Genomic DNA, 27,856 nt, shown 5'->3' with positions numbered 1-27,856 from the left:
CAGTCTCTTCTCCCAGGTAACAAGTGACAGGAGAAAATGGCCTCAAGTTGCACCAGGGGAGGTTTATATTGATATTAAGAGAAATTTTGACATGGGAAAGGTTGTCAAGCATTGGAATTGCCCTGGGAAGGTGTGTACTCACTATCCCTGGAGGTATTTAAAAGACATGGCACATAGGGACACAGTTTACGGGTGGACGTGGCAGTGTTAGGTTAACAGTTGAACTCAGTGATCTTTTCCAACATAAATGATTCTTTGAAAAAACTGCTAAAATCAGAATATAGACTGTAGTTTTCCCTTTATTTAAGATTCACTTGGACTGTATTAAATTTTTAATGTGAAAAAATATGGTTGGAAGGATCTACATACCTACATGTTTTATTAGGAACTGGGGAATGCACAATTCTCATGGCGCTAATAAACACTTTACTGCTACTATTAGAACTCCTGAGCAGCTGATGTTCTATATAGGGTCAGTACTGTGTAAATGAAACTGTAGATTACAAAGTTGTACTGGCAGTACACATTGATTATGAAAAGCTGGAAGAGATTTTTAAAACAAAGAGTTGATTCATCTAGGGAAATAAAATACACAAACTATATCTTACGTGATATAAAAATGGTTAAACAGAGTACACAATCAGAAACTTGCTCAAGCAAAACTTGTCAGGCATGTCCAGGTAGTTCAGAATACTAGATGAAACAGCATTTCTGGATGAGGATTTTTCAATGTTGAGACATGTGGAAAGTACCCTGATTTATTTTTCTTTTAAAGCAAAAGAATTGCAGCCCTCTATTAATTTTCTTTTTCATGATGTGCATCAACATCAAATTACCCATGATTATTTTCTAAATCATCATTAGGTTTTCCAGGTTTGTGAGGTAAACTCATCTTTTCTTCATCTGTTTGACCTTTATTTATTGAGAAGTTGTGAGACTCCATGGTTCTCTCTGCTGGAGAAGTTGACAATTTTTCCAGAGATTCCTCCAGCTCACGTCTGAGTTCATCTTCAGAATCTTCAAAATTCCTGCACAGTAAAACAAGATAATTATATTAATAAAATAAATACAACTTTATTACAAACCTTTCTCAGTTCAAGGACTCTTAGGGTTTTTTTAAAGACTTTATAAATAATATACAAGCGACACACCTATTTCTTCTGTCTCTGTCAGATTGTTTACCTGTACTTAAAAGGCAAGAGAAAAGAGCTGCAAGGCCATGTTAATATTTCTGCTGTAATTTTTAATGACAGCATTGGCTGTGACAAATTCCAGAATTAAAAGTTACATTAGCAGACTCTGTAAGTTTTCTTTATGAATTTTTAAGAACACAGAAAAGCTTTAGGCAATGCAACCTAAAAAAATGTCCAGTTGTTTGGATTTTTCTTCTGATGTGCTTGACTTACGTGTCTTCATCATCTGATCTTGGCTCAAGTCTACCTTCATCAACAGCAACAGAGTATGTTTCTGAATCATCTTCCTTATTTTCTTTTGGAAGCAACAGAGTTAATCTCCCTGCTGCAAAGAAAGAGAAATTTTCCTTCAGTTGTATAGTAGAAAACTATAAATGTATGTGTAAAGGAACAGCAAATAAATAAATAAATGCTTGAAGTGTTATGTTGTTGTTCAAATTACAACAATATAAATGTCACACTTCTGTTGATACAAAGTAAATGTAATTTTGTTAAACAGTCTGTAACCTTAGGAAGGTGGGCTGCTGTGTAGGTGAGTTTGAATCAATTGCAGTGTCAGCTGTATCAGTATGGACCCTGTTGTAAAGTCACTCCTGTCATTTAAGTCACCATGTATGTATTTGAATAAATGCTTTTTACAGGGTTCTTCAACCTCAAGACTTGCAGGGGCTAGCTCCAGGTTTGTGGTACCTACCAGCCTGCTGGCAGTAGTAGCTTTCCTCTGTACACCCAAGCAAATGAAAGAATTACATATAAACATAATAGCCAGTAAGTAGGGCTTGCCCTTTTCCCTGCTTTTGAAAACAGCAATATTCTGGAAGAGGCCTCTCAGTGCTTCAGAGACAGAGCAGAGGTTCTGTCTCTGCTTTTATAAGTTGCCAGCTGCTTCAAAATGTTGTTTCTCATCACAGACCCTCTTTCAAGGGTAAAAGAAATATTACTCTCAAGAAAAACATGCAGAATTTACAGGGAAAAAAAAACCCTACCTTTGTCTTCCTCAAAACACATAAAGGAATCATCAGACAGCTCTGCTTTTGCTAAGATGCTCAGGAGTGTCTCTGGTGGTGTCTGTTTCCATTGCTTCCTGTTTTCTGTGATGTCTTCAGGTAGAATAACATGGTCATCTGAAGAACAGCAAGGTTCTCAGGGCACTAAAGCATGACTGTTGTGTAGACTCGGCACTGTCTTTTGTCAGATTCAGACTTCCTAGTCTCAACACTAATTTCTTCCTTTTGTGTAATTCTGGAATCTATTTTTTTTCCCTTTATGGAATACTCCTGGGGTTTTTTTTTTTTTATAAGTACTTGATCTGATGGATAGGGAAAAAATAGTCTGGACTAGTAATCACTAAAAATGTTTAACACTGGTTTTAGTGCTAAAGGAATTTCTTATTAAACCTGGAATAAGCAGGTGCAGCTTCACTGAGCAGTCCTTGCTCTGAAACTTGTTGCCTTCTTGGTTTGAAAGAGCTTAAAAAAAGTTCCTGTTTCTTTTGTGCCCTGTGGTCTTTCATCTAAGGCAGAATGAACAAAAGGTGGTGTATTAATAATATTCTGCTTTGTCTTTACTATCTGTGCATACTCTTCAGGTTATTTTTTGTCTATCTCAGGTGTGCGGAGCATGCTGGAATGCTGGAAGAGCTCCTTGTTTGCAGAAACCAGTCACTGGAGATACTTGTCTGCCTGGGAATATATGCAGAGGTACTGTAAGAAGCCTAAGGACTTTTCTAAAGTGGAGCATCACCACAGCCACCGCTGGGTGAGGTGGCACTCATGACAGTGGTGGCACTGCCACTGTGTGCAGAGGGAAAACAGAACTCCACCACACTCCAAGATGGCACTGGCACTCACTGCCCTAGCTCCTGTGTGTCAGCAGCTCAAGGCCTGAGAAAGTGGTGATGATTAATTGAATAGATTGGCAGTGCTTTTGATATGTATGAGCAACACAACACCGTTGCAGTGTCAGAGGGGAAAGTGACAACTGTTTTCTACAGCTTAGCATGTACAATAACCTCTGCTGTTACAAAATCCTGCAATTAAAAGCCTGCTGGATCATGTGAACATTCAGGTATGGATTAATTCAGTCTGGCTGAATTTTCACTGCTTTCACTGAAAGCCAAAACTTTCTCACCGAGTTCATTTCCAGCCATGGTAGGACATGCAGATGTGACATCGGCACCAGCTAAAAAATTCAGTAGTGTCTGAGGGGCTCCAGGTTGCCAATGTTTTCTGGGTTTTTTCATATCATGTATGGACTCTAAGGGGAAAAAAAAGAAGAGGAAAAGTTCTTTGGATTTTTTTGTAAAGTAGATGTCCATGTGATTATATATTATGTGATATAAAGAAAGAGCTCATAAGATAAACTTGCCATAACATTGAGTTACTGGATTTACCTAACTCCTATGTAATTTTCAGGATTAATATTCAGCATTGCATTTCCCCAATAAATACCTGATGGGTAGTCAGACAGTTTTTCCAAAGCTCTGTCTGTATGATTTTCATAAACTTCCACCAATTTCTCCTTAAGATTCTCACCATCGACAAAGGTTAAAGTCTCATTGAGTTTATCTAGCACCTGAAAAAACAGTAAGTTACTCTGGAAACAGTAAACAAATAAGGTGTAATAGCTAACCCCTTCTCCTTTTACTGTGTTTGCCAGCCAACCTCATGTATGCACAGGAAAATTGTGTAACAAAAAGTGACACAGCAGGACTCAGAAGCCATACTATGATTTGTGCATCAGATGGTTGCATGGGGCTCCACAAAAATGGGAAGCAACAGAATGACAAAATAGTGCTTTATAAATCAAAAATATATGTACTATAAATAATTTTTTTGTTGTTGTTAGGAATATTTTTTTAAAATTTTAATATACTAATAAAAACATTAATAGGTAGTTATTACAAGTAGATAACCCACAATTATAATTTTACAAATGAAAACATAATATTGTCTGTAGTTGTTCTTGCTTTGTGATACAGTACAATACTGTTTCATTTCTGAAAAGAAACAGAAATGTACTAAAACAATCTACAAATCAAATGTAGCATTTGCAAACTAACTCAGTTTGAGTTAGTTAAGTTCTTCCTCTCAAGCCCATTTTAGGAAATGTAAATATCTGCACTTCTTCATATTTTACCATGTGAAAGACTGACCCAAGTATCACCCAATTTTCTTCTGAGCAATTATCCTCTTGTGGAAGGGCAGACATATGCAACATGACAACAAATTCTCAACAGGATTATAACAAAGACAGAGGATGATGGTAATGGAAACAAATCTTCGATTAGGCAGCTGCAATTGTTTCCAATTTCTAATGTAAATGCTTTGAATATCACTAAAACATACCTCTGCTTCTTGAATGCTGTCTTCCTCAGGAAAACATACATCTAAATTAATTTCAAATTTTACACCTCCCTAAAGAAAATTCACATGTTATTAATTTGTTTTAATAAATAAAAGCATTTAATTAAGAGTACACAGATTATATGGAACTACAAATTTGAAAATTATTCTTCTATTGCAAATAGCTTCTATTTACCAACATTTTTCTTCTATTTAAGAAGATCAAAGTTGAGCACATTGGACAAAAATAGATTTCCTTAAACAGATTTCCTTTTCCTTTAGTGATATTTTTAAATTACTACATCCACTTTTGATTTTAAGGGCCTTTGACAAACATTTAATTCAGATCATTGCAAAACAGAGTTGGTTCAGACAGCTGGTTGTCAACCAGAACTAAAACTGAATACTGTACTGCTTCCATGCAATATTTCACAAAAGACTTTTAGTCCACTTCACAGTGATTTTATGGTCAGAAACATCCTTGGTATCTTATATGCATTTCTAATTCAATTCCCATCTCCTTCTATGATTTAAAAAGCAGTATAGAGAAACATATTTTCTAACAAAATATTTTAAAACTAGCAATCTGACTTGACTTTACTTAGACTTTGAATAAACACGAGTTCCCATGCACTACTAATGCAGTTTGATATAAGAAGGAGGAGGTAGAGATTGATTACTAGTGGGAATATCTAAAGAGAATCTCCCTCAAATGATCAGAAAAGCTCGTTTATTTTCTTCTGATATAAACTTTTAAACACCAGAAAGCCAACACTCTCAAATATCTTCATTTCTAGACCTACCATAGTAACATGGTAATTTGAAATGTACAGTCAAAATAAGAAAATTTAAAACAAAATACAACAGTAAAGATAAATACTTTTGTGGTATGTCTCTTTTCTAATATTGTTTGATCTTGCTTATCCTGGAGGCTGACTTGTTTAAAGTTTTCCTCCATATCCTGGAAGGAGAGAAAAAAATACCAGTTTTAATTAATATGTGTATACTACATAAAGAAAGAGACTTCTTTAAGTAACAAATATAAAAATAAATTTCCTTTACATAGATCTGTAAGAATATTCCATTCATTGCCAATTCTGGCTTATCCTGGCAAAAAGAAAAACAGAAATTCTTGCATAAAATGCAAGCCTCTGATGTTTCAAAAGCCCATGTTAGAAAGATACAGTACTGTGTCAAGATATAATACGTCTTTTGTTTTTTATGATTGCATGCAAGATGACTCAGTCTCATTTCATTCTGGAAAACTCTGGAAGTGATTAAAATCAAGATTTTAGTGGAAACCTATGCCTCTAGAAAGTATAGCCCTGTTTTGCAGTATCTTGTTTCCTGGCAACACCTAAAAATATTTAATTAGTCCTTTTCATATTATTCTGTCTCCTGTAAGAATGTGTCAGAGAAAAGCAAAGTAAATAATAGTATACAGGTTCTTCAGTGATCTGTGGCAATCTATGCATGCCTTCAGCCTCAGGAGAAACCACAACAATTTACAGATTTTACTTTTATGCAGTTTCTCCAAAAGATGGAGAGCCTGTGAAACAAAGTGACACCAGGCAGGCCCAAAATCTAGTGTTTCTTTTTCATTACCACACATTTCCCATTAAATCACTGGGAATACAAATTCTCCCTAATGTGGTTCTGGCTGCCTATAACCCACTTTATTTCATAAAGTGGTGTGAATTCATTTTCGTAAAAGTCAGATCCAGGATCACTGAGGAGGACACTACTCATATCATCACAAAAGATGAATCAAAGACAGTGTGGGACTTGCTCAGAAAAATCTACTTAGATGGGACGGTACTGATACCTGAAGGGATTCTTCTGTTCCAGATATATCTTTGTTTTCAGACCGGTGCTCAGCTTTCCCTTGCCTCACAAGATAGGTTTTATCTTGTATTTTCTGGTTCTCCTAGGGAACATTTAAAAAAAATTCAATTCATTTCAATTCTTAGTAAAGTATTCTAGCATAAATAATTAAGTAGAGTACCCATATGTTTGAGCTTTGTTACCTGGAGTACTCCTGCTCTAAATCTGAGTTCTTTTATGTCACTGTGGTATTCTTCCCGAATTTTCTGCAATTGTTTCAAATATTCCTATTCGAAAACAGTAGAGTAGAATATGTTTTTAATAAACCAAAAATAGAAAGATTAAATGTATTTATATATGTTCACATATGATAGAAGTATCATTTGTTTTCTCTGTCTCCCAAAAGCAAAACTATAAAAGTGTATTGCTTCTCTATTAAAAGATGGAGAAAGAATGGAAAAGAATTGATGATGGAAAAGAGAAACTGATGAAAAAGAATTCTTATGCCAGGAATACTACTGTCAAGAAGTATAAGAAAAGAGTTTTAGGCAATTAAGGAAGAGATTCATTTACCTGTTCTTTCATTTCATTCTTTCTAGACATGTTTTGCTGATGGTTTTTGAGATGCTCTTCCTTTGTTTTCTGCTGCTGTATTTGGTCATGATATGGGTCAGCAGAGCATGGTCGCAGTCCCTATGGATGTACAAATGAATCCCAGAGCAAATGAGTTTTCATTTAGAATCCTCTCCTTCAGTGCTCACTCAATTCACTCTCCCTGTTCCACTGAAGAATGCAGTAAGGCAAGTACACATTTTTGGAGGAAAAAGTCACAGTACAATTTTACACTGTTACAGTTTTGTATGAGAAAATAAAACCTCAGTATGAACATTGCAGAGCAGATCAGGGAATTTGCTACAGCAAAATGTTCTACCTGACAGTGTTACAGTTTGCTGTTCAAAAGACATCAATTCATCTTTGGACTTTCATTCTCCTTTAACAGATTTTATTCTGTGGTTCAGTATTTACCTACCATCTGTTTTTCCACTTTAATCTTGTACTGCTGGGCTTCAAACCGCCTTTGAAGAAATTCTGCAGTCCTGAGAGAAGAAAGTTATGTATGTATATTACGTTTTATTTCACAGACTTTGCTACCTTTGCACAAAAAATTCTCTATAGCTTCTACCACATATGACAAACAGAGCTTTCTTTGTACTACATGAATATATAAATATGGATAAATATATATATATAAGGCACAACAGTAAAATAAGGAAACATTCCTCCAAGCATTCCCTTTCCTACTACTTCAGTTACTTACGCTGTTTGAAGAGCACAGCAAAGCCCTTCCACCTTTTATTTCATAAACAGTATTGAAAATATTAATGAAAACAAAATTGATTTCCCTAGTCCTCAAAATGAGTGAAAATTGTCAGAATGGAGGCTGTATATTCAGCAACCTTTTAATTGTCTTTCTCCTCTGTGCCTAATTCTATCAGTGAAACTTTGTGTAGTTTCTAAACTTTTCCCTTGTATTTTTATATAAAATAAACATCAGTCACTTGTAAGCTCCCTGTTTCCCATTTACAGTAATTTCACGACCATAAGGCGCACCAGACTATAAGGCTCACCTCCTGGGAGTTGGTAAAATTCACAACTTTGTAGATCAGATAAGGCGCACCGGACTATAGGGCACTTTTTTTTTGCAGCGAGGCCCCGCCCCCAGCTCCCCCCACACAGTTGCTGGCCGAGGCCCCGCCTCAACCCGGCAGCCATTGGCCCCAGGCCCACCGGTACCCAGCAGGGCCGGGCTATTCTCGCCGCCGCTCCGTGCCGCCTCGCAGGGCTGGGCTATGGCTGCCGCCCCTCTGTGCCCCCTCCACGTGGCCGGGATGTGTCTGTGGAGGGGCCGTCCTGCCTGCACGGGGCCGGGGCGTGCCTGTGGAGGGGCGGCTCCGCCTGCATGGGGCCGGAGGGTGCCTATGGAGGGGCCGTCCTGCCTCCACGGGGCCGGGGGGTGCCCGCCGCCGCTCCGCCCCACCTCCACCTGGTAGCCACGGCCCTGCCGGCTCCCCCCGCCGCTCGCAGCTCTCACTTCCGGGTAGGCAAATTTCTGAACTTTCTCCATCATAATAAGGCACATTGGACTATAAGGCGCACTTCTGGGTTCCAGGGAAAATTTTAGTCAAAAGGGTGCGCCTTATAGTCGTGAAATTACTGTATTTAATTTCCTACCTTGGGAATTCACTTGTGCCACAGGGAGCAAAACTGAATTGACTCTGTCCTTAAATAAGGAACCAGAATTCAGGTCAGGAAAGATGTTCTAAATCTGAAGATCCATAACATTCTAAACACTGTTGTTGCTGAATGAAAATTAATGATTCTGTCAACATTAGAGGAAAGCTTTGAAGTATTCAAGATTTTTTTCTCAATATTTTCAATGTTCACCCACACCTAAAATGGCCAGTCACAGAATGGACAGGAAATCTCCTAAGGTTGTACCTCTAGTTTGCAACAGAAGAGCTTTGAAGTAAATAAACTGCTAGAGAAAGGGTCTTTATATATGAAACAGAAATGTAAGTGCTGCATGGAAAAAAAACCACTTTCATGGCCTGCCTCTCACTCTGTTCCTGTCAGTGCAGAACTGTTTCTGATCTTGGTATTATTCTCCTCCTGGTGTGAAAGACACAGAGTGTTTACCTTTGGTATAATCAGAGATTCTACAGAACGCTTATGTTTTATTTTTGCCCAATAAAAGACTGGGCTGAGACTTGGGAGACATTTTGACAATGAAATGTCACATACCAGGTCAATTCACATGTAATTTCTGGATGAACAGGAATTGTGGTGTTGTGTAACAAACTTACATTTAAAAAAAAAATTACCAAAAACGAAGCAGAGAAGACATTCCACTAAATCAGTTGTGCCTAGCATTACTTACTCAGGAAAGCTGATAGCTCAAAATACACAAGACAGACATAAATAAAGTTAAATGTTTACCAGTCAGGTGGTGGAGGTGGAGGTGCAACTTCTCCTTTTAGTTTATAGTAATCTTCAACTCTTTGGCTTATATGAGAAAGGTCATAATGTGCATTAGCTTTCCTTTGCAATTTGTCAAGCTTCTCATAGTAATTACCATAATGGCTACATACTCTAATGCTTTCTGGCCTCTCTGCCATATTAAATCTGGAGGTCTGTGGCTGAAAAGATAATAAAAGATGTTATTTTACCTGTAGTCATTTGTATCAGCACAAGTTTGAATTCACCTCCTGTACTTCTCCTCAGTCAGAGTGCATGGTAATACAACTGTCTATGGCATGGATAGTTTTCCAAATCCTTTCAAATATAACCCAGAAACTTCCAAATTTCTCAAGGCTTATGTGATCTCACCATTGCCTTTTCCTTTTCCCCTGTTCCATCAGCTCCTGTCATTAAGCAGGAGCCCACACTTGTGTGAGTGAGTCAGCATGGGCCTTTGTACTCTGTAGTGTCCTTGTCCTAGAGTTACTTCATTTTTCTGGAGCCTAAGGCTTATTTCCAGGAGAGCCTCATTTTGACATGTGATAGCAAGGGGAACCTGCGATGTAGTTCTGGACAGTACAGGCATTAATGGAGCACTGTGCTGCTTCATTTCATGTCTCTGATTACACATGTGCGAGTTGGACTTTCATTTCGCAAAGCCCTTACTGTGATGAAACACCCCTGTATTTCTTCTTTGAGACAAGATTGTCATTTCCATTTCTCATAAGAACAATGGAGAGAAGATTATCACCTAGCTGCCACTGCATGATAATACTGTGGTCAGATATCCAGAAACTTTCTATTGTGGGAGACTATATGGTGCATGCAAAAAACCTAAATTTTGCTTACAGTAAATTCACGAATACAAGCCGCACGGAGTATAAGCCGCATATCCGGTGTGTTGGCAACATTGATGTCTTTGTCAATAGATAAGCCGCACCCGGAATATTAGCCGCACTTTAGTTCGCCGCGAACTTTCACAAAATCGTCATTTAGTAACACAATCGCGGGATCGCCGGGGCTTACTGGCTTACTGCCGACCTCGGAAACATTGTTTCCAAGTGAAAAAAGACACACCCTTTATTTACAAGCCGAAAAAGACAGGAACAATAGTGTGGTCATTTTGCGAGCATTCCCAATGGATCCGCGTTGCCTTTAAACAGCCGCTCAGCCGCGCGGGCAGGCAGCTGAGCTCCGAGCGGAGCCACATCTCTGTGCTGGCACAGGAGCGGCCGTTGTAGCCCTCGCGGCCCGCGGGGCAAGCGGCCGTTGTAGCCCTCGCAGCCCCGCGGGGGGAGCAGCCATTGTAGCCCTCGCAGCCCCGCGGGGCAAGCGGCCGTTGTAGCCCTCGTGGCCCGCAGGGCGAGCGGCCGTTTTAGCCCTCTCCTTGCGAGCCGAGTGGCCGTTCTACCCCTCTCCCTGCGGGCTGAGCGGCTCCCCCAGCCCTCTCCCTGCGAGCCGATTGCCCACTTCATCCCTCTCCCTGCGGGGAGAGAGGCTCCCCCAGCCCTCTCCCTGCGAGCCCAGCCAGCCCTGTAGTCGCACAAGACTGAAAACACTTTAAAAAGTACAGAGAAATATCACACACTTTTATCGAACTGCCGAGGTAACTTGCCGAGGTAACTCACCCCGATAACAACCCCCGCCCCTCAGTAACGCCGCCATCCACAGGCAGGCAATAAGCTGTTCTCTGATTGGTTCATCGTCGGAACAACGGGAAACCATGGATTTCAGACTGTTTTGGCTCGGGACTGGACCAGCATGATACTAGGTAAGGGCAGATATCACATTTTTGTCCATAGATTAGCCGCACCAGAATATTGGCTGCATTTCCGGGTTTCCACCAAAATTTTAGTCTTCTTGCTGTGGCTTGTATTCGTGAAATTACTGTACTTTCTTACATAAATGTAAATGCATCTAAGTATCACTTTCATAGATGGCAAATACATTAACAATTCCTCCCCATTTTCCTTCTTAGATACACTGAAAATAGGCTCATATACCTGTGGTACAGTCCAGATTATGGCAAAATACAAATTAATATCTGTATAAGAAGAAAGTTCCCAACTGTCAGAAAAGTTCCCAAGTAAGAAGTAACCTCAAAGAGTGTTTATCTTGTTCCTCAGTGAAGTAGGTTTTACAGTATGGTATCCAGAAGTACAGCAATCCCAAGCAGTAGAGAGAACAAATTAGTCTATCCAAATAAATGCCAGAGGACTGAGAACTATGACTAGTGAAGCAGGCACCAGAAAATCATGCCTGACCAACTCACTAATGTTCTACAATTAAATTACTGTCTTGACAGCAAGAGGAGAGCAAGGGGACATTTCCTACCAGACAACTGCCTTCATGGAGGCTTTTGCCTTCCCGTCTGCTTTAAAATCCTCACAGAGAAGCTGATGAATTGAGGGTGGATGAGCAGGCAGTGAAATTGCTTGAAAAGTGGCTCAGAGGGTAGTGATCACAGGATGAAGCATAGCTGAAGGCCAGTAACTAGAGTTCAACATCTTCACTAATGATTTAGATCACAGGGGAGAGGGCATCTCAGCAAGTCTGCTGATAATACAAACTGGGAGGAGTGGCTGATACACCAGAGGGTGTACTGCTATCCAAAGGACCACAAAGGGCTGGAGAAATGGAATGACAGAAACTTCATGGAGTTCAGCAATGGAAGTGCCAAATACACTCTGCATCAGTATATGCTGGGAGCCATCCAGTTGGGAAGCAGCTTGGCAGAGAAGAAGGGGGGGGCCTGGTGGACAACAAGTTGACCATTAGCCAACAATGTGCTCTTGCTGGAAAGGTGAATGACATCCTGGCCTGCATTAGTAAAAGTATTCCCAGCAGGTCAAGGGAGGTGATCTTTTTGCAAGGCTCAGCACTTTTGAGGCCACACATGAAGTGTTGTGTCTAATTCTGAGCTCTCCAGAACAGAACAAAAGATAGTTACAAGCTTGAAAAAATCCAGCGAAAGGCCTGGAACATTATTCCTATGAGGAAAGGCTAAAAGAGCTCAGACTGTTTAGCCTGAAGGTGGGATCTTATAAATGGTTATAGCTACCTGAAGGGAGGGTGGAAAGAGAATGGAGCCAGACTCTTTCTGCCAGTACCCAGTGGCAGAACCAGAGGCAATGGGCACAAATTGAAACACAGAGAGTTCCCTCTGAACATCAGAAAACATTTTTTTCACTGAGGGAGAGGGTGCCTGAGGGTGGGGCACAGGTTGCCCAAACAGTATTTAGAGTCTCCACCTTTGAAGCTATTCAATAGCCAGTTAGACATAGTCCTGGACAAGATCTAGACGACCCTGCCTAAGCAGGGGTGTGAACAAGTTGATGACCACAAGCCCTTTTCAGCCTCAACCATTCTGTGATTCTGTGAATCCTGAAGCAACACCTTCAAAGTATGGCACTATGCAAGTATCCCTGAAACCCTCTACACTGTTTATTTGGATGTTGAAAGAATATGGAAACGTTCCCAGTGTAGGTCAAAACACTGTGGGCAAAATTCTGCCTTTGATTATAGCAGTGCACGGTGAAAGGAACCTACCTTTCCAACTTAATCCATCTCTGGATTTGCATTGGCACAAATGTAACTGTGAGGAAAACAAAGTCCTACTATTCATAGTGTTAGTGATTGCATGATGGATGAAGTTCTGGGAATTCCATGTTCCCTATCAGCAGTTAAGCTCACGGAACTGCAGTGTGCAGATCCGGGGGCTTCCAGATCCTAAATGCGCTGTGCTTATGTTCACCAGCATTCAAGGTACTACTGCATTCTCTTAAAGATAGTTATAAATGTGTGCAGTGATGTTAAGAAAGAGGCAGGGCATAGCATTCAGCTGATACCTTGCCTGAGGAAAGGAGAGGGTGGAAAACAAGTGAGAGACAAAGTGGTTGTTTAAAACTGGGCTTGCATTTGGGTGAAGGCAGTAACAAGCATCTGAGGCAATGGCAGCGAGTGCTGGTGATTTTGCCCATGAATGAGCTGTCAGAAAGGCTGAAGTAACAGGATCGGTGTATTTGCTTCTATAGCAAAAAATTCAAACATGGAGCTTATTTGCTTTTGTGCAAACATAAATGCAAAGTATGCCTCAATTCTTTTGTTACAAAGGACCATACCAAAGCAGCCTAGATTCAGCATTTACCATTTAGGCTTTCAAAACATCTCTTCTGAAGATTCAGTCATGTTTAACTGTCTCTACTGCCTTAGTATAGGTATTAAGCTAAATATACATGTTCATGTCTTAAGCCTCTTAAAGTATCTTTTTTAAGTGCAGATATTTGCTTTGTGAATGTGTGTGTGTGTAATAATGTATAATTCTGAAGGTGATTATGTATGTCTGTATATATATTTATGTGTGTGTGTGCGTAGATATATATAAATGAGAATGTGGATACACAGTACCTGAATAATAGGCTGTTGTACTCTTGAAGGAGGCTTCCATTCATTTCTTTGAAATAATTCTTGTTTCTTGAAAGCCATCACTATTCCAGATTCCAGAGAAACTGGGTCCTGGACTCTTGTTTTCTGAAGTTTATATGCTTTTTAACAATAAGAGATTAAAAAATCGCATTGTGTGCTCCCTACGTGATTAATGATCATATGATTGCAAACCAATCATAGGATGCCCACACCTAACATTGACAGGTTGGGTTAATAAACATTCCTTACATCCTTTCACCATCATCACCATACTTCTCACTTCCTAGGCATTCTGCTTTTCATTCTGAGAATGACATGCTTTGAAAATGCGGTTTGTCACATTCACGTAAAGAGAACCTTTTTGATTAGTTTTGCCCACTGAATAAGATGGAGACCTTAATAAACTAGTGCTGATTTCATGCTAGTTCTGAGAACAGAATGCAGGAGGTCTAATTCACAGATGCCTCTGCTTAGGCACTCCCTTTCTAATCCCAGCCCTCCATACTCTACAAATTGCTAGGTAATGTAGTACTTATGAAATTTGAAAAGAAAGGCTGAAAAGTGATAAAACTACCTTATCAGTTTCCCATGTAGGAGAATACAAGTACAGACCATTCCAGTCAGTATTTTGCAAATATCTTAGATGCAGCAATGAAAAGCAGTATCCTTTCTTGGATTAAGTAGTTTCTAAGTTAGTTTTAAATCTTTCATGAGTATTGACTGTTAGAGTATCATGTTCGGTAGATAAAATGTATTAAAAATATGATTAAATGACCAAAATTTTTTTTAAAGAGCCTAAATTATTGAGTTGTTCAGGCTTCTATCCAAACTGCATTGGTTGTGCAGGCAGATAAACCTAATTGAAAGTCATTTTCAAAATAACATAGGTTCCTACACTACTGATGAATATTTTTGAAGGAGGGTGGAGAAGGGGAGTTCAAAGTGTAGTTAAGTAACTACATAGGTTATTTTCACAGAACTGTTTTAACTGTTTTGATATTCCAAAGATAAATTTGAAGACTCATTGTGATATAATGAAGGACATAGAATTAGAACAAAGTTACACTGCCAGAAACACTCCAGATATTCAACAATTCATAGACATACATTTAGTCTCATTTATGTTTTCTTTCTGCGTACATAATCTGGTCTGTCAATGGGCAATAAATCAAAATTGAGTTCACTGTCTCACAATTTAATCAAATTTATAAGACTTTGTAAAATACTTTTTTATTGTTTCGTAAAATACTATGGAGCATGTTTTGCAAGATTTATGCATTTTTCACACACGTTTTCCATGTGATAGACATAAACTAGATCAAAGCCTCTCACGTATGGAAATCTGGTTTTTAAAGAGCTAAGATTAACGTTTCAGCACTTTTCTATGGCAGCTTTTCTAGATGACTGGAGCTAATGAGCTAGTTTTAATGCTGTCTTTCCCTGGACAGAACACCAGTGCATTGCCTGGGTGAATGGTTCTGCTGTTGCAGTTATCTCCTCTATTTAATTTTAGCTTTGGGTGAAACCCTTTATCCAGATGTGCAGTAGAGACTACTGGAAAAAGTTGCAGCCAATTGTTGTATCATAACTAACAAATGCTACTATAGAACTAATGATACATAATATTATCATTACCTTGTATCTGCTTGGCTCTTGAGTGAGATGCTGAGGGCCTTTTTCTGTGTACCACAGTGTGACTGTGTTCTTCCTGTGCTACCTATCAGAAAAAAACAGTACCTGATAGAACTGTTCATACTACTTTCATATTTATTTTCTCTCAGCAGGCAGCAGTACAGTCACTTACCTCAGGGGGGAGATACCTGAGAACAAGTTTCTGCAAGAAGGGTTTCCTTAGAATAGAATTGATGGATGGTCGATCTCTTGGAGATATTTTAAACAACTGGGAAATTAATATCCTCAGATCGTAAGAATAGTTAGGAGACACTGGCTGAAAACGTCCTCTGCAAATCTTCAGCACCAGTTCATGCAAACTATTACCCTGAAACTTAATTAAGGAAAACAATTAAAAGAGGATAGTAAATATTGCTGGTTCAGAATGATGGACTAGACACTGTAACTTCAAAACAGGTACTTGTTGATACAGTCATAGAATGGTTTGGGTTGGAAGGGACCTCAAAGATCATCTCATTCCAACCTCCCTGCCATGGGCAGGGGCACCTTTCACTAGACTGGGTTGCTCAGAGCCCCATCCAGCCTGGCCTTGTACACTGCCAGGGATGGGGCATCCACAGCTTCTCTGGGTAACCTGTGCCAGTGCCTCCCACCCTCACAGCAGAGAATTTCTTCCTAAAATCTATGTTCACCATCTTTCAGTTTAAAGTCATTCTCCCTTGTCCTATCACTACATACCCTTGTCAAAAGTCCTTCTTCATCTCTTTCAGGCCCCTTCAGGCACAGGAAAATTGCTCTAAGTCTCCCTGGAACCTTCTCTTCTCCAGGCTGAACAACCCCAGCTCTCTTGTCTGTCTTTGTAGGAGAGGTGCTTCAGCCCTCTGATCATTTTTGTGGCCCTCCTCTGGGCTCATTCCAATAGTTCCATGTCCTTCCTTTGTTGGGAGCTGCAGAGCTGGATGCAGCACTCCAGGTGGGGTCTCACAGAGTAGAGTAGGGGGAAGAACCCCTGTGCTGTGGAGTCCCTCCACAAACCCTTCCTTGCCAACCATGGTTTGCTGTGGAAAATTAATATAACCACTGTCTGATTGTGCTTTCTGGTTTCAGCTGCACAACTAAAAGGTCTAATGACTTCTCTACCAGAAAGAGTTTTATTCATCTTCTGCTGTCAGACAGTAAAACAGAAGCCCATCTTTCCTGAATGAAACATGTGTTTTGCCAAAATCTGTCCAGCAGAGATCTACTTAGACACTGTCTCCAAAGGGTTCACCTTCAAACCTCACTTCACCTAACAACTTCTGCATTCTATGCTCCCTCCAGAATGAAGACACAATCCTGACTTTTTAACAAGTGATGCCAGTCAGGTAATTCAGTCCTCTCAGTTCACTAGATCTCTTAAGAGGCCAGCATCAATGTCGTTTTTAGGGCCTTAGGCAAAAAAAACCCAAGTTCTTCCTAAAATCACCCTTTTATTTATGTGGCTATTTTGAAGGTGGTAGAATTAAATTTACCTTAGCTTCACTTGCATTTCCTGTCTATGTCTGCATTGAGTCACTGCCCTCACACTGAAATAGTGGGCAGCAATACAGAATAAAGCACCTAATATTCATACAAAGTAATATTTCACAATTTGCCACTTTGTGAAATCAGCAGTTTTCCTCAGCAGTATCCCGCTTGCTCCTAGCTCAGCAGAATTGCTCCATTAGTGCTGCTCTACCTTTTCCCACATCCAAGCTCAGCAAAAAGTCAACATCTGCTGGTTCCAGCAATCTGATCTTTTTCCTGTTGTCAAGATTAGTTTCTGCTGTATTCCCTTCTCCATGTAATAGTCACAGGCTGAGGATTACCTAAGGCTCAGACTAGGCTGAGGACAACACAACTTCCTGAAGATGTTATCTCAGTTATTTTCTGACATAAATGTGCTTTCAAACAAAATACATTTTCTTAGGAAAATCCTTCCAGGTACTCACTTTCTGGGGAATTGTAAGGTTTACGTTTTTAAAGAAGTATAGACTTTCAAACTTTAGACGTTTAGACTTTCAAAATAGGTATTTTCAAACAGAAATGAGTAAAATGATACCCCTAAGCCTAATCTTGAAGCCTGTCTTTAATTCTTTCCATTGTTCATCTGTGCTGAAAAAGTAATTTTTAAAGAGCAAATATATGTTCAAAGTATGTATACACATACGCATATGTGTAAGTTATAGGAATACAATGTACAGTAATTTCACGACCATAAGGCGCACTGGACAATAAGGTGCACTTTTTTTTTTTCCGCAAAGATCCGTGCCGCGCGCAACAAAGTAACAAATTAGTAACGGAATCCCGCGAAAGGAGTTTACTGGCAAGTGCTCAATTTGCAAACATTTTTCACAGATTGGCGTAGCCTTTAAACGCAGCCCCAAGCACCCCCCCCATGCGCGGGACCCGGCACTCCTGCCCGCCCCCGGTGCCAGCTGGCAAGGCAGGGCTCGGGGCTGCCACGGCTCGCAGCTTCTGTGGCAGCCCGCTCCCTCCCTCCCCGTGGCCACCCCAGCACTCCGGCAGCCCCGTGCAGCTCCGGGAGCCCTGCGCTGCCCCAGCGCTCTGGGTGCCCCGTGCTGCTCTGAGAGGCCCGTGGCTCCCCAGGCTTTTCCCCCGCAGTGTTGCTGCCCCGATGCCGGCGGCTTTCCCCCGGCCACTCGGGCCGTGCCGCCGATGCCGTGGCGCTTTCCCACAGCCGCCTGGGCTTCGCCGCCGCCGCGGCGCTTTGCTGTGGCGCTGCCCCGATGCCATCGCCAGGCAGGCTCTGCTCAGGGCTGTTGCGGGCTCGCACTTCTCGTTCCCCCCACACCTGGGCTGGGGCCGCCTGGGTTCTTGTTCCCCCCGCCCCCGTGCCCAGGGTGGTGCCACCCGGCTTCTTGTTCCACCGCGCCTGGGCGGGCGGCAGCAACCTCCCTCCCCGCGTGGCTCCTGCCGGCCGTGGCCGCCCATTCCCGCCCCACCCCTCGCGACTCGGCGCTCCCGTGGCTCCGCCCCCCCCCATGGCGGCTCACATTTCCAGTTTGGCAAATTTCACAACTTTGTCCATCATATAAGGCGCACCAGACTATAAGGCGCACTTCCGGATTCGGGGGAAATTTTAGTTGAAAGGGTGCACCTTACAGTCGTGAAATTACTATAATGCTATTTTATCATGCACAAAACAGATACAATATGAAGTTAAACTTTCAGTCATTCTTTAATATCAATAAATAAGATGAAAATTCCTCATGTAAGTGACTGTGAATACTATTACTACTACAGGCTTTGCAAGGTGACCACTGTATTTTCTAATAATATGATAATGAGCTGATTGTACAGTACTTACAGGATGCTTTAGTGCACACAGCTCATAAAGCACACAGCCAAGAGACCAAATATCTCTGTGAATAAGAAGTAATAAAAGTTTCAGTGAAAAGTCTATATTATTTTCATTCATATAATCACTACCTCTTCTCAGCTCCCAAATTTATTACCATTACTCTGTCACAGACCAGTGCAATTTTTTTTTCTTAAGACGCACTAAAAAGAACAACTAGACATTTATTTTTAATTGTGGCACCAATGTTTCTATGGTATCTAAGTAGGCTTTATCATTATAATTGGAGAAGGCACATGATACAGGAAGTCTGTCTAATATTTCTAGCAGTATGAAGGACAAAGCTGATTTGATAGCTGAGGAGAAAATAAGGGAGTAAATTTGTCTGAATAGCACCTCAGAGCTGGGATGCTACTCTGAGCTCCAGAACACTTGGTGTTGATCATATTTCCCACACAGTGAAGGGGGTCTAGGTCCACCCACCTCCTGCTTTTGCAGTGCTTCTCATCTGGTATTTTGTGGTAAGCCTCAGACCTATTTGTCTTTCCTGCAAGTGGCTACTTCAAATTTCCAAAGTAGCCAAACTAGCAGCTTTCATTTTAGTGTATTTTTATAAATGATAAATGAGTGTAGAAAAAAATCACGAACTTAGAACTGTGAAGATGCAGTGGTTATCACATTTTGGAAATGAGAGAAATTTAGTAATTGATGAAGAAGCAGATTAAGCAAAGGGAAAAACACTGGTTTACATTTTCCACCACTACTAACAGGAAGTATTAAAAAAGAGTTTAAAGTATAAGTAATTTTATAAAGCCAAAACATATAATTATATTAGGCCTGTAGATTCATCACAGCAAAGTCAAGATTGCTATATGTTGGACATTGTAAGTCAAAATATTACTGACATAGTTGTATAGTATAAGGTAGTTGTGTACAACGATGCACCCGATTATTGTACACAATAATACAAAACTTCACAAAGAGTGACTATGAGAAATTTCCATGCTCTGGACAAATACTGATTTAAACCATATTACTAAAATGAGTTCTTTCATTTTAGCACATGCTCACACATGTAGGAATGAAAGACAGAGACTCACGTTTTGTTGTTGTATGGTCGGTTTTCACATATCTCAGGTGAAAGGTAATAGGGGGTCCCTACACAGGTATGGGCAAACTCTGTAGTACTAACGAAACACAATAAACAAAAAGGCTTACACACTGAAACAGTTTACAAACAACCGAACTAGAGACTTCTCTGCCCCAGGTTAAAAGCTTATGTGGGACATTATGCCCTCCTAACAGCTGAATAATGGAACATCCTATGAAAAACTACATAATTTCCCAGTTCTGTGTAAAATGACCCACTAATTTAATAGTGGAGAGTGTTTGCATTCCAACAGAAAGTACAGCAATTCCTTGTCCTTATCCTGGCCCATGAGCCTTCCACTGTATTTTCTCTCTTCTGTGTAGCTGAGGAGGGGAATGACAGAGCTTTTGTGGGCACCTGGTGTGCAGACAGTGTCAACTCACCACAGAAACTTAATTACTAGTTACAGGACAAGTATTATCAAGCTCCAATTATATTGTTGTTCAAGCCTATTATATGCTTTTTTAAATGTCTGTAGTTGGACATTCAAATTCTGAGGTCTACTTCCTATCTGCTAGGTACTGTTCTGCTGTGTAGAAGCAATCCTTACAGCAACTATGCCCAGAACACTTCCAAAGGAAATCACTTCGGGCATCAGTAGTTTACATGTTGAGAGTTGAGTTCTGCCAAAGGTAATAAAAAAGCACAAAAAGAGATCAAATCTAAGCATTTTCCTGTTGTTATCATGCCCCCTGGTGTGTTTTAGCCACACCTGGCCATTACACAGGGCAGGCCAACCTTGTCCCCAAAGTCATTAAAAATAAAGCCTCTCTTTTTGGAGAAGAACACAGATGCAAGGCCAACCATGCCATGTTCTTGGGTCCAGGTGGTCATTCTGGGTATTTTTTAAAAATTAACATAGGCTCCATCTTGGAGAACACATAACATACATCCAAACTCTCTTCCTTTACTCTCTCTTTAGTTTGAAATGATCTTCGCTATTGTTTTTATGAGGTAACAGAAGTTATTACCAATAGCTGCATGGGTAGCAACTGTGCCTCCAGAATCTCTTTATGTCAGTTCCACAGGGAACAGGCAAAGGCTGTAGCTTCTCCATTCTATGTCCTATGCCTAGCAGAAGTCCAGTTACTAGGCTAGATACATCCGTGGTTCCATGCAGCATGACATGTTTTAGGATAACAGGAGAAAATGTAGCATCAGACCCTTTGTATCCCAGACCTCTTGAGCAAGTACAATCCACAAACAATTTGCATGTTCAGACTGCATTCTGGACATTTACAAACATTCCTGTTCTGTGCAGGTCACAGACTGATTAAAAACTGTGCTTACCTGTTCAACTGTCTTGCTATGCCAAAGTCCCCAAGCTTTGCTACCTTCCCATTGTTGCTAAGAAAAACGTTCTGCAAATAAACCCAAAAATAATATGTGATAATGAAAGATGGCAGAACTTCTTAAGTACATGTTTCACAGGAAAAAAAAAAACCCCTCTTCAGTAACAGTTTTACTACCTGTGCTTTTACATCTCTGTGTAAAATCTTCTTGTCATGAATATACTTCAAGCCCAAGGAAATCTGCACAAACCAACTGAGAATCTGCAATGAAAGTTACAGAGAACAGGTACCTATAAATTTCTGTGACTCTAATGGGGCATCTTACTGAAATATATAATACATAACCTACTATTTAGCAATGTTTGGCATTAAATAGATGATTTCCTGATTAGGGCTGATGCCACAAATGAGGCTTTCTCAGAAGTACATTTGAAAATATAAAGATATTTTAATAGTATTATGTTAAATTGGGAAAATTTACTTCAGTTTCTTTGATCAGCAGATATATCTTTAGTTTGTATAATTCATTCTTCTGTCTGTATTTCTTTTGCCTTGCTTTGGACATGTATTATTCTGTGTCATTGTCAAGGGGTTTGTGTGCTTTCATGATCTGTGCGTTTGTCCTCTCTTTATTTCCTTTCATGTTCCCTCTGACTCTAGTATGACTCCCAATAGGATCTTAAAATTCATTATTACTGAACTAGTAATTCACTTTCAACTGACTTCTCCACTAAGAAGCTTCTCTTTTACTACTAAAGCAAAAAGAAAAGTCACAATACTTTTTTTTTCTTCAGTTTGATGCCTTAGAGTACATTTCCACTAGCAAGCTGGATACTATCTACTTGGTTTCTAAGCAAAATTTCATTGTACCTGCAGAAGTATATTTTATTTATGACTAAACAACCCCAGAGTTCAGTCCACTAATTTCCTTCAGAAAGCTAAGAGTTAGTAAAAAAATAAAGGAATAAGTAAGGAATAGTGGGAAATTCTACTTCTATGAATTGCAATACTTACCACACTCACCTATTTACAAAATAAAATGTACATGAACATGGCCCAGAATCAGTCAGATATCTGGACTTGTTTCTCTATGCTGGTTTAACAATTTAAATGCCATCACAGAAGTTTTGACCAAAATGAAATGAATGAGAGATTTACGAAAGACTTCAGTATAAAGGAGGATATGCCATGATGCAAATAACACCAAGAAATCAAGAATTCATATATAATACATCCTCCCCATAATTGAAAGTACTATTTAAAAGCAGGTCTTCATGGTTTAATGGGTATTTTAGTAATATAAAGAAAAAGTACATCTACAATGCAAAGAACAATAGGAGAAAGGGGGCATTTAAAAAGTCATGATCATACTGCTAATGAATTATATTGAGATCTTAGAGTGGTAAAAAATCTTCCTACACTCCAACTAAAATTACCAAAGAGTAACTTTAAGAGTTCAGTTATTACTGAATAATTCAAACCACGTGTTTCACACATGTTCTTTCCTCTAAAGAAAATGTCTTTCACCTGGTCCTCATCAAACAGCACTCCATGCTGCATATTTATCCTCTTCATTAAATCTCCACCATCACAGTATTCCATCACAATATATAGCTTGTTATTTTCTGAAAGGAAAAGCATAATTTTGCCTTTATTCCTGTATTATTCATTAACACAGCCACAACTGATTTTTATTTTTACAGTCCTTCTGTCAAAAGGTAGCAGTTAAACTCTACTACTCCTCCATTTCAAAGACTAATTGAGAAAAAATGAATACTTCCAGTGAAACCTGATGAAAAAATAAGATGTGAAAATATATTTAAACAGTGATTCAGCAAAATATTAAATACATGAGGAAATCCTCAAGACACCCCACTGACAGATGTTCTCACAGACAACTTAGCAGAATGCTTCAAAGTTTTCAAAGTTCAGGTTTTTTTTCTCAATAACCAAGTATCTAGTAAGGCTTAGGGAAAAGGTTAAAAGTAGATAATATTCCAAAAAGGAAAAATACACAGTAGGGCCTGCTTAATAGAAAAAGTCAACCTATTCTTACTTCTCTGGGGTCAGAAGACCATCTGATGTACATGCCCCCTAAAACATTTACAATCCTGGTCACAGAGAACAATTTGAACAGAAGCTGCAACTATAGCTTTTATTACATAAGGTACTGCTTATGATAGATGTCAGGGAAAAAATAAATACAGGGAATTTGCTTTTTTAAAATAGAATTCCTTCTGTCTATTTCAGTCCTGAAGAATTCTTTATGCTTGAATGATAATTCAGAATACATCCGAAGGAAAAAGACTAACACAGCATTATGATATTGATATTGGATCACTGGAAAGACAGTTCTGTATCAAGGTATGAAATGTCAGTACTGTTTTTACATTCCAGATGCTGAAAGACATTTTCAGATGCACTAACAGATTGCACTTCTATTTAATGGTGTCTTTTTGTGATTGCCTGTTTTGTCTATGTATATGCATACATAAGCATGTATATATTTGTGCATCATATGTGATGCATGTATCATAACCATATAATGCCATGATATGGATAAAAAGAATGAACGTGATATGGATAAAAAGAAAAAAGAGGAACCCGAGGTGAGATCAGATGAAATGATCATTCTATTTCTTGCCTATTTCATCAGCCTTTCATCCTATTTAATCAGTCTATTTCTTGCTATACTCAAAAGATCTTTTCTGTTGAAACTCCTTGAAAATTCCCATTAAACTCTGGACTCCCATAAAAAAATCAAGACTAAAGTTCAACTCATACAGTACAGACACCTCAGGATCTATGGTCCATGCCAAGTACCCACTCACACATGTGAAAAATGCAAGTGATGCCTGAATTTGATGCTTTGTGTCCATTTCTAGGAGTTGAGACCTTCACCCACGTTTAATTAAGGCATTAGGGACAGGGCTAAGGGTGATCAACACTAGCAAGGTAGACTTTCTGCCTTCCACTCCTTTCACCACAATTAAAACAGAAATGTTAAAAATAAACCTTGCAAAGAAGCATAGAAGGTTACAATATTTGCATGCTTCATCTTGGCCAGCAGAATGACTTCTTTCTCAGAGGCTTCTTTTTCTTTCACAGGCATCTACAAAGGATTAAGAAACTAAATGCTAGCAATAATATATTTAACACTTTTCAAAAACAGTTACATCATTATCAAACTATTCCCAGTAATACAAAAATGCCGTGTACCAAGACAATGTAGAAATATCATAAAATATGATGTATGTATAACAAAAAATAAATTTGCAGTGTATGTCTGAAAGTGTATTGGAACATTACTGAAGTCAAACCCAATTCTGACATTTTACAAACAGGCAAATGTATACCTTTAAACTTAAGTTAAAGAATTTCAACTCTAAAGTTAAAGAAGTTCTTTAAGAATTTGAAGAGTATGGATGTAAATGACTCGGTAATGCTAATAGGGGTGATGTTGAAAGATCAAAGTAAAAATAAAAAAAAAATCCTTAATTTTACCTGTGTTACTTGCTGTTGAAACATTTCAGGCAAGCTCTTTGCCCTGTTATATTAATAGAAAACTTCTATTTATTTTATTACGACCACATTTCCACAAATACACTTAAAAAATCATTTCTCTGAGTATCTATCCTTCAAAATGTTCTTTTGTATTTATAAAGTTTCTTACCCTCATTCTGAGGAAATATTTTTTAAATGTAAGGCTTAAAGATTCAAAAATCAGTAATTGAATAAAACACACTCTATCATATTAAGAAAATCTTTTGACTTCAAAGTAGCAACTTTCTGTTTCCAGCTTCTGCTTTTTGAACAAGTAGGATTCACAGTAATATTTCATTAGCAGCCATTCTTCTAGTTGCACATCAAAATCTAAGATTAGAAATGCATGGGGTTTATTAGTCACGAGCAGAGAGAGAAACTATCCATCTTTTCATTTAGCTGTCATTACTCATGTGTCAGCTTTTCCAGGCTTGAATCTGGAAGACATACAGCTCTCTCTAGAACTCATTCTTCTACTGTAATTTTCTAATATATTAGAAATTCACTGGGGCGGCCCAGAATAGCATCAGACCTGTCAAAAGCATGTAGGCACTCATTGAAACTGACTGTTAAAACCTCTGTATTGAAATCACAGAGATTTCAATTGCCTTTATGGAACCAGATACTGCTGTGATAGTCCCTCAACACTCGAGCAAGCAGCCCTAAACTGCCTTTACAGTCAGTGGGAAGGAAGAGAGAAGTTTCATAGCCCAACTGAGCTCCTAAATCAGAAATCTAAAACAAATGTGATCAACAGCTTCCTAAAAAGACTTAATTCTCTTATTCTCCTTGAAAGGGTATCTGGCCAAGCAGCTTAAATGCTGACAGCAACAGAATGGAAACTTAAAATCAGATGAGATGAATGGAACTGCCATAAACATAAATGAGCATTGGAAAGACTCCATTGTGAATTACTCATGTCTGAAAATATGGATGTGGGAAACAAGGAACTTAGAGAACTCAGAGAAATTTACAACAGAATTGTGATTTCAGTGGTAATATTTTCATTGTAGTTGAATCAACTATTACAGAATTTGTATTAGGCAGTGCCACACATTGTAGGCAGAAAGAAGCTTTGAAAAGAACAAAAATGCAGTAAAAAAAAAAGAATTACTATCAAAATATGTACCTAATCTATGCTTTGAAAATAATAAATTAGCAGAATACAGTCTTAGGAAAGCTTACTCTATATAATTGAGATGGAACTACAAAGGAGATAAAACAACCTAAGTTCATACCCAGCTAAAAGCAAGAAGCATTATCTGGTAAATGGCATTCAGGTTTTGGTTTTTTACCTTGGTTAAATTGATCTCTTTGATCACACACGGCTCATTATCCATTTTTCCTTTTGCCAAGAATATTTTGCCAAAAGATCCTTCTCCAATTTGTTTAATGATTTCATATTTATCCATGATGTATTCGTCTTAGAGTAGTGGCTAAAATAAAATTTCCCCAAATTAGTACTGCACACAGTCAGTGCTTCAATATGAGTTGGTGCTACTGAAATAAACACTTTTAAGACTGTCATTTTTATTATTTTTTGTAACATTACTGTGGTTGATTCTTCCTAAAAATATCATGTCCTGGAAGTATGCAAATTATTGCAGACCTTAACTTTTAATAAGCAGCAAGTTGATGAGTGTCTCATAAAGAAAAGCACAGTGCATCCTAAAGTTAATGCATGGGAAAGAAGTACAGAGTACTGTGTAGGATTATAATATGACTTTGTAAAATATGACATTATTTCATGAATGGAACAATATTGCGGAATTGATCTTTTAATGGAAAAAAAATCATCTATTCCATATTGATGTAGTTTATACTAGCGTGATCTAACGTTGGCAGCAAAATGAAAAGCCGTAGGAGACCACGGCAAGTGAAGCCAGGCACCAGCGGTAGTCTGGAAAGCTCCCTGAGGAACACTGAAGTCCCGGGGCGTTTGCAGTGGTTCCACAGGCAAAGCTGCACATCTAAATATTAGCAAACGCTACGAAACTGTTCCTATTAGTTTTCCTGAGTTTTAGCGAGGGAGATTAGCTCCCCGCCAGGCAAGCTCTGCAGCACGCTCCCTCGCTGGCGGCCTCCGAGGGCCACTTGGTAGTCCCAGCAGGGTGACTATGGGACTTTTGGGATTTCGGGCTCTGGATCAGAGCCATTCCTGCTGGCAGCCGGGTGAGGAGCGGCACTGGGGGCAGATACCCCGCCCGGGCTCAGCCCTGCACCCATCGGCACAGGGGCAGTGGGGAGGGCGGCGAGGCCCGGCCTGCCTCCGCGGGCCCCGAGCGCTGCCGGGCTGGGCAGACACCCCGCGGTGTGCTGGGGCAGACACCCCGCGGTGTGCCGGGCAGGGCCGCCCGTGGGGGCGCAGTCTCGGGCCGCCCTGCGTCCCCATGGCGACGGGACGCGCCGCCGGGCTGCCCTGCCGGGGCCTCCCTGCCCAGCCGGAGCCTCCTTGCCCTGCGGACCTGCCCGGCCCGGCCCGGCCCGGCCCGGCCCGGCCCGGCCCGGCCCGGCCCGGCCTGGCAGCAGCCGGGTGCCGCGGTACCTGCGTGCGCTCAGCCGCCTCCGGAGCCGCCCGGCCGCGGGGAGGAGCCGCCCCCGCTCCGCCGGGAGAGTGGCGCTGGCAGCGCCCTGCGGGAGCGGCACCAGCCTTGTTCCTCTGGCAAACCGCCCCCTCCCTCCCATGGACACGCACTTGCGGTTTGCGTGGTCAGGGATAGCAGTGGGGCGGCCCGAAAGGAAACCTCGACTGCCTCAAGGTCTTGAATCCTTGGTGGAAATTCACCTATCAGCCTGTGTGCAATAGGGGAGGTGAGGTACTAACTGGCTACATACCAGAACTAGAGATTGCCTAATGCTTTCCTTGTGTATTGTTACTAGTATTATTTTCTACAGGGATATAGTCCAGGACAGCATCCCCAGGAGAACTCTGCCAAGAGCATTTGTGCTCTCCCTTGCTACATTTTTCTTGTAAAGTGTCTATGTATTACCCAGTCACCAGAACATAGCCCAAACTTGACCTTGCCCATAGTGCTCTCTTGCAGCAAAAGTGTGTCTCTAATCAATTTCGGAAAATTTGCTCTTACTCATGAATA

The 27,856-nt window shown here is 40.1% G+C and overlaps 1 protein-coding gene across 3 annotated transcripts; it reads right to left on the bottom strand.

Moving 5' to 3' along the window:
* Positions 1–283: 283 nt before the first annotated feature.
* Positions 284–27,856, bottom strand: NEK5 (NIMA related kinase 5). 3 transcript variants are annotated; one of them, XM_033051801.2, is made up of 23 exons: positions 27,457–27,856; positions 26,057–26,197; positions 24,234–24,330; positions 22,746–22,843; positions 21,396–21,479; positions 21,217–21,287; positions 19,877–19,963; positions 18,786–18,840; positions 15,609–15,809; positions 15,440–15,521; positions 13,787–13,923; positions 9,359–9,558; positions 7,392–7,458; positions 6,935–7,054; positions 6,565–6,648; positions 6,363–6,464; positions 5,418–5,498; positions 4,541–4,609; positions 3,644–3,767; positions 3,324–3,449; positions 2,180–2,317; positions 1,407–1,518; positions 284–1,028 (listed from the first exon to the last, which is right to left on the bottom strand). In XM_033051801.2, the coding sequence occupies exons 2-23, from the start codon at positions 26,171–26,173 to the stop codon at positions 833–835; spliced, it is 2,448 nt and encodes an 815-aa protein (XP_032907692.1). In that variant the 5' UTR covers positions 26,174–26,197; positions 27,457–27,856; the 3' UTR covers positions 284–832. The 3 variants fall into 3 exon arrangements, with proteins under 3 accessions (XP_032907692.1, XP_032907691.1, XP_032907693.1); XM_033051800.1 differs by lacking the exon at positions 27,457–27,856 and adding an exon at positions 27,307–27,370; XM_033051802.1 differs by lacking the exons at positions 2,180–2,317; positions 27,457–27,856 and adding an exon at positions 27,307–27,370.

This window comes from Catharus ustulatus, chromosome 2, assembly GCF_009819885.2.
Source record: "Catharus ustulatus isolate bCatUst1 chromosome 2, bCatUst1.pri.v2, whole genome shotgun sequence".
In the NCBI taxonomy this organism is placed as follows: domain Eukaryota; kingdom Metazoa; phylum Chordata; class Aves; order Passeriformes; family Turdidae; genus Catharus; species Catharus ustulatus.
Note: the sequence above shows the minus strand (reverse complement) of the source record. Positions and strands in the feature narration are given on the sequence as shown.

Coding starts and splice junctions, on each gene's coding strand:
- NEK5 (XM_033051801.2), bottom strand. CDS start 26,173: ATGGATAAATATGAAATCATTAAACAAATTGGAGAAGGATCTTTTGGC. Junction 21,288..21,395: donor ACAGAGATGTAAAAGCACAG/GTAGTAAAACTG, acceptor GTTTATTTGCAG/AACGTTTTTCTTAGCAACAA. Junction 6,465..6,564: donor TTAGAGCAGGAGTACTCCAG/GTAACAAAGCTC, acceptor AATGTTCCCTAG/GAGAACCAGAAAATACAAGA.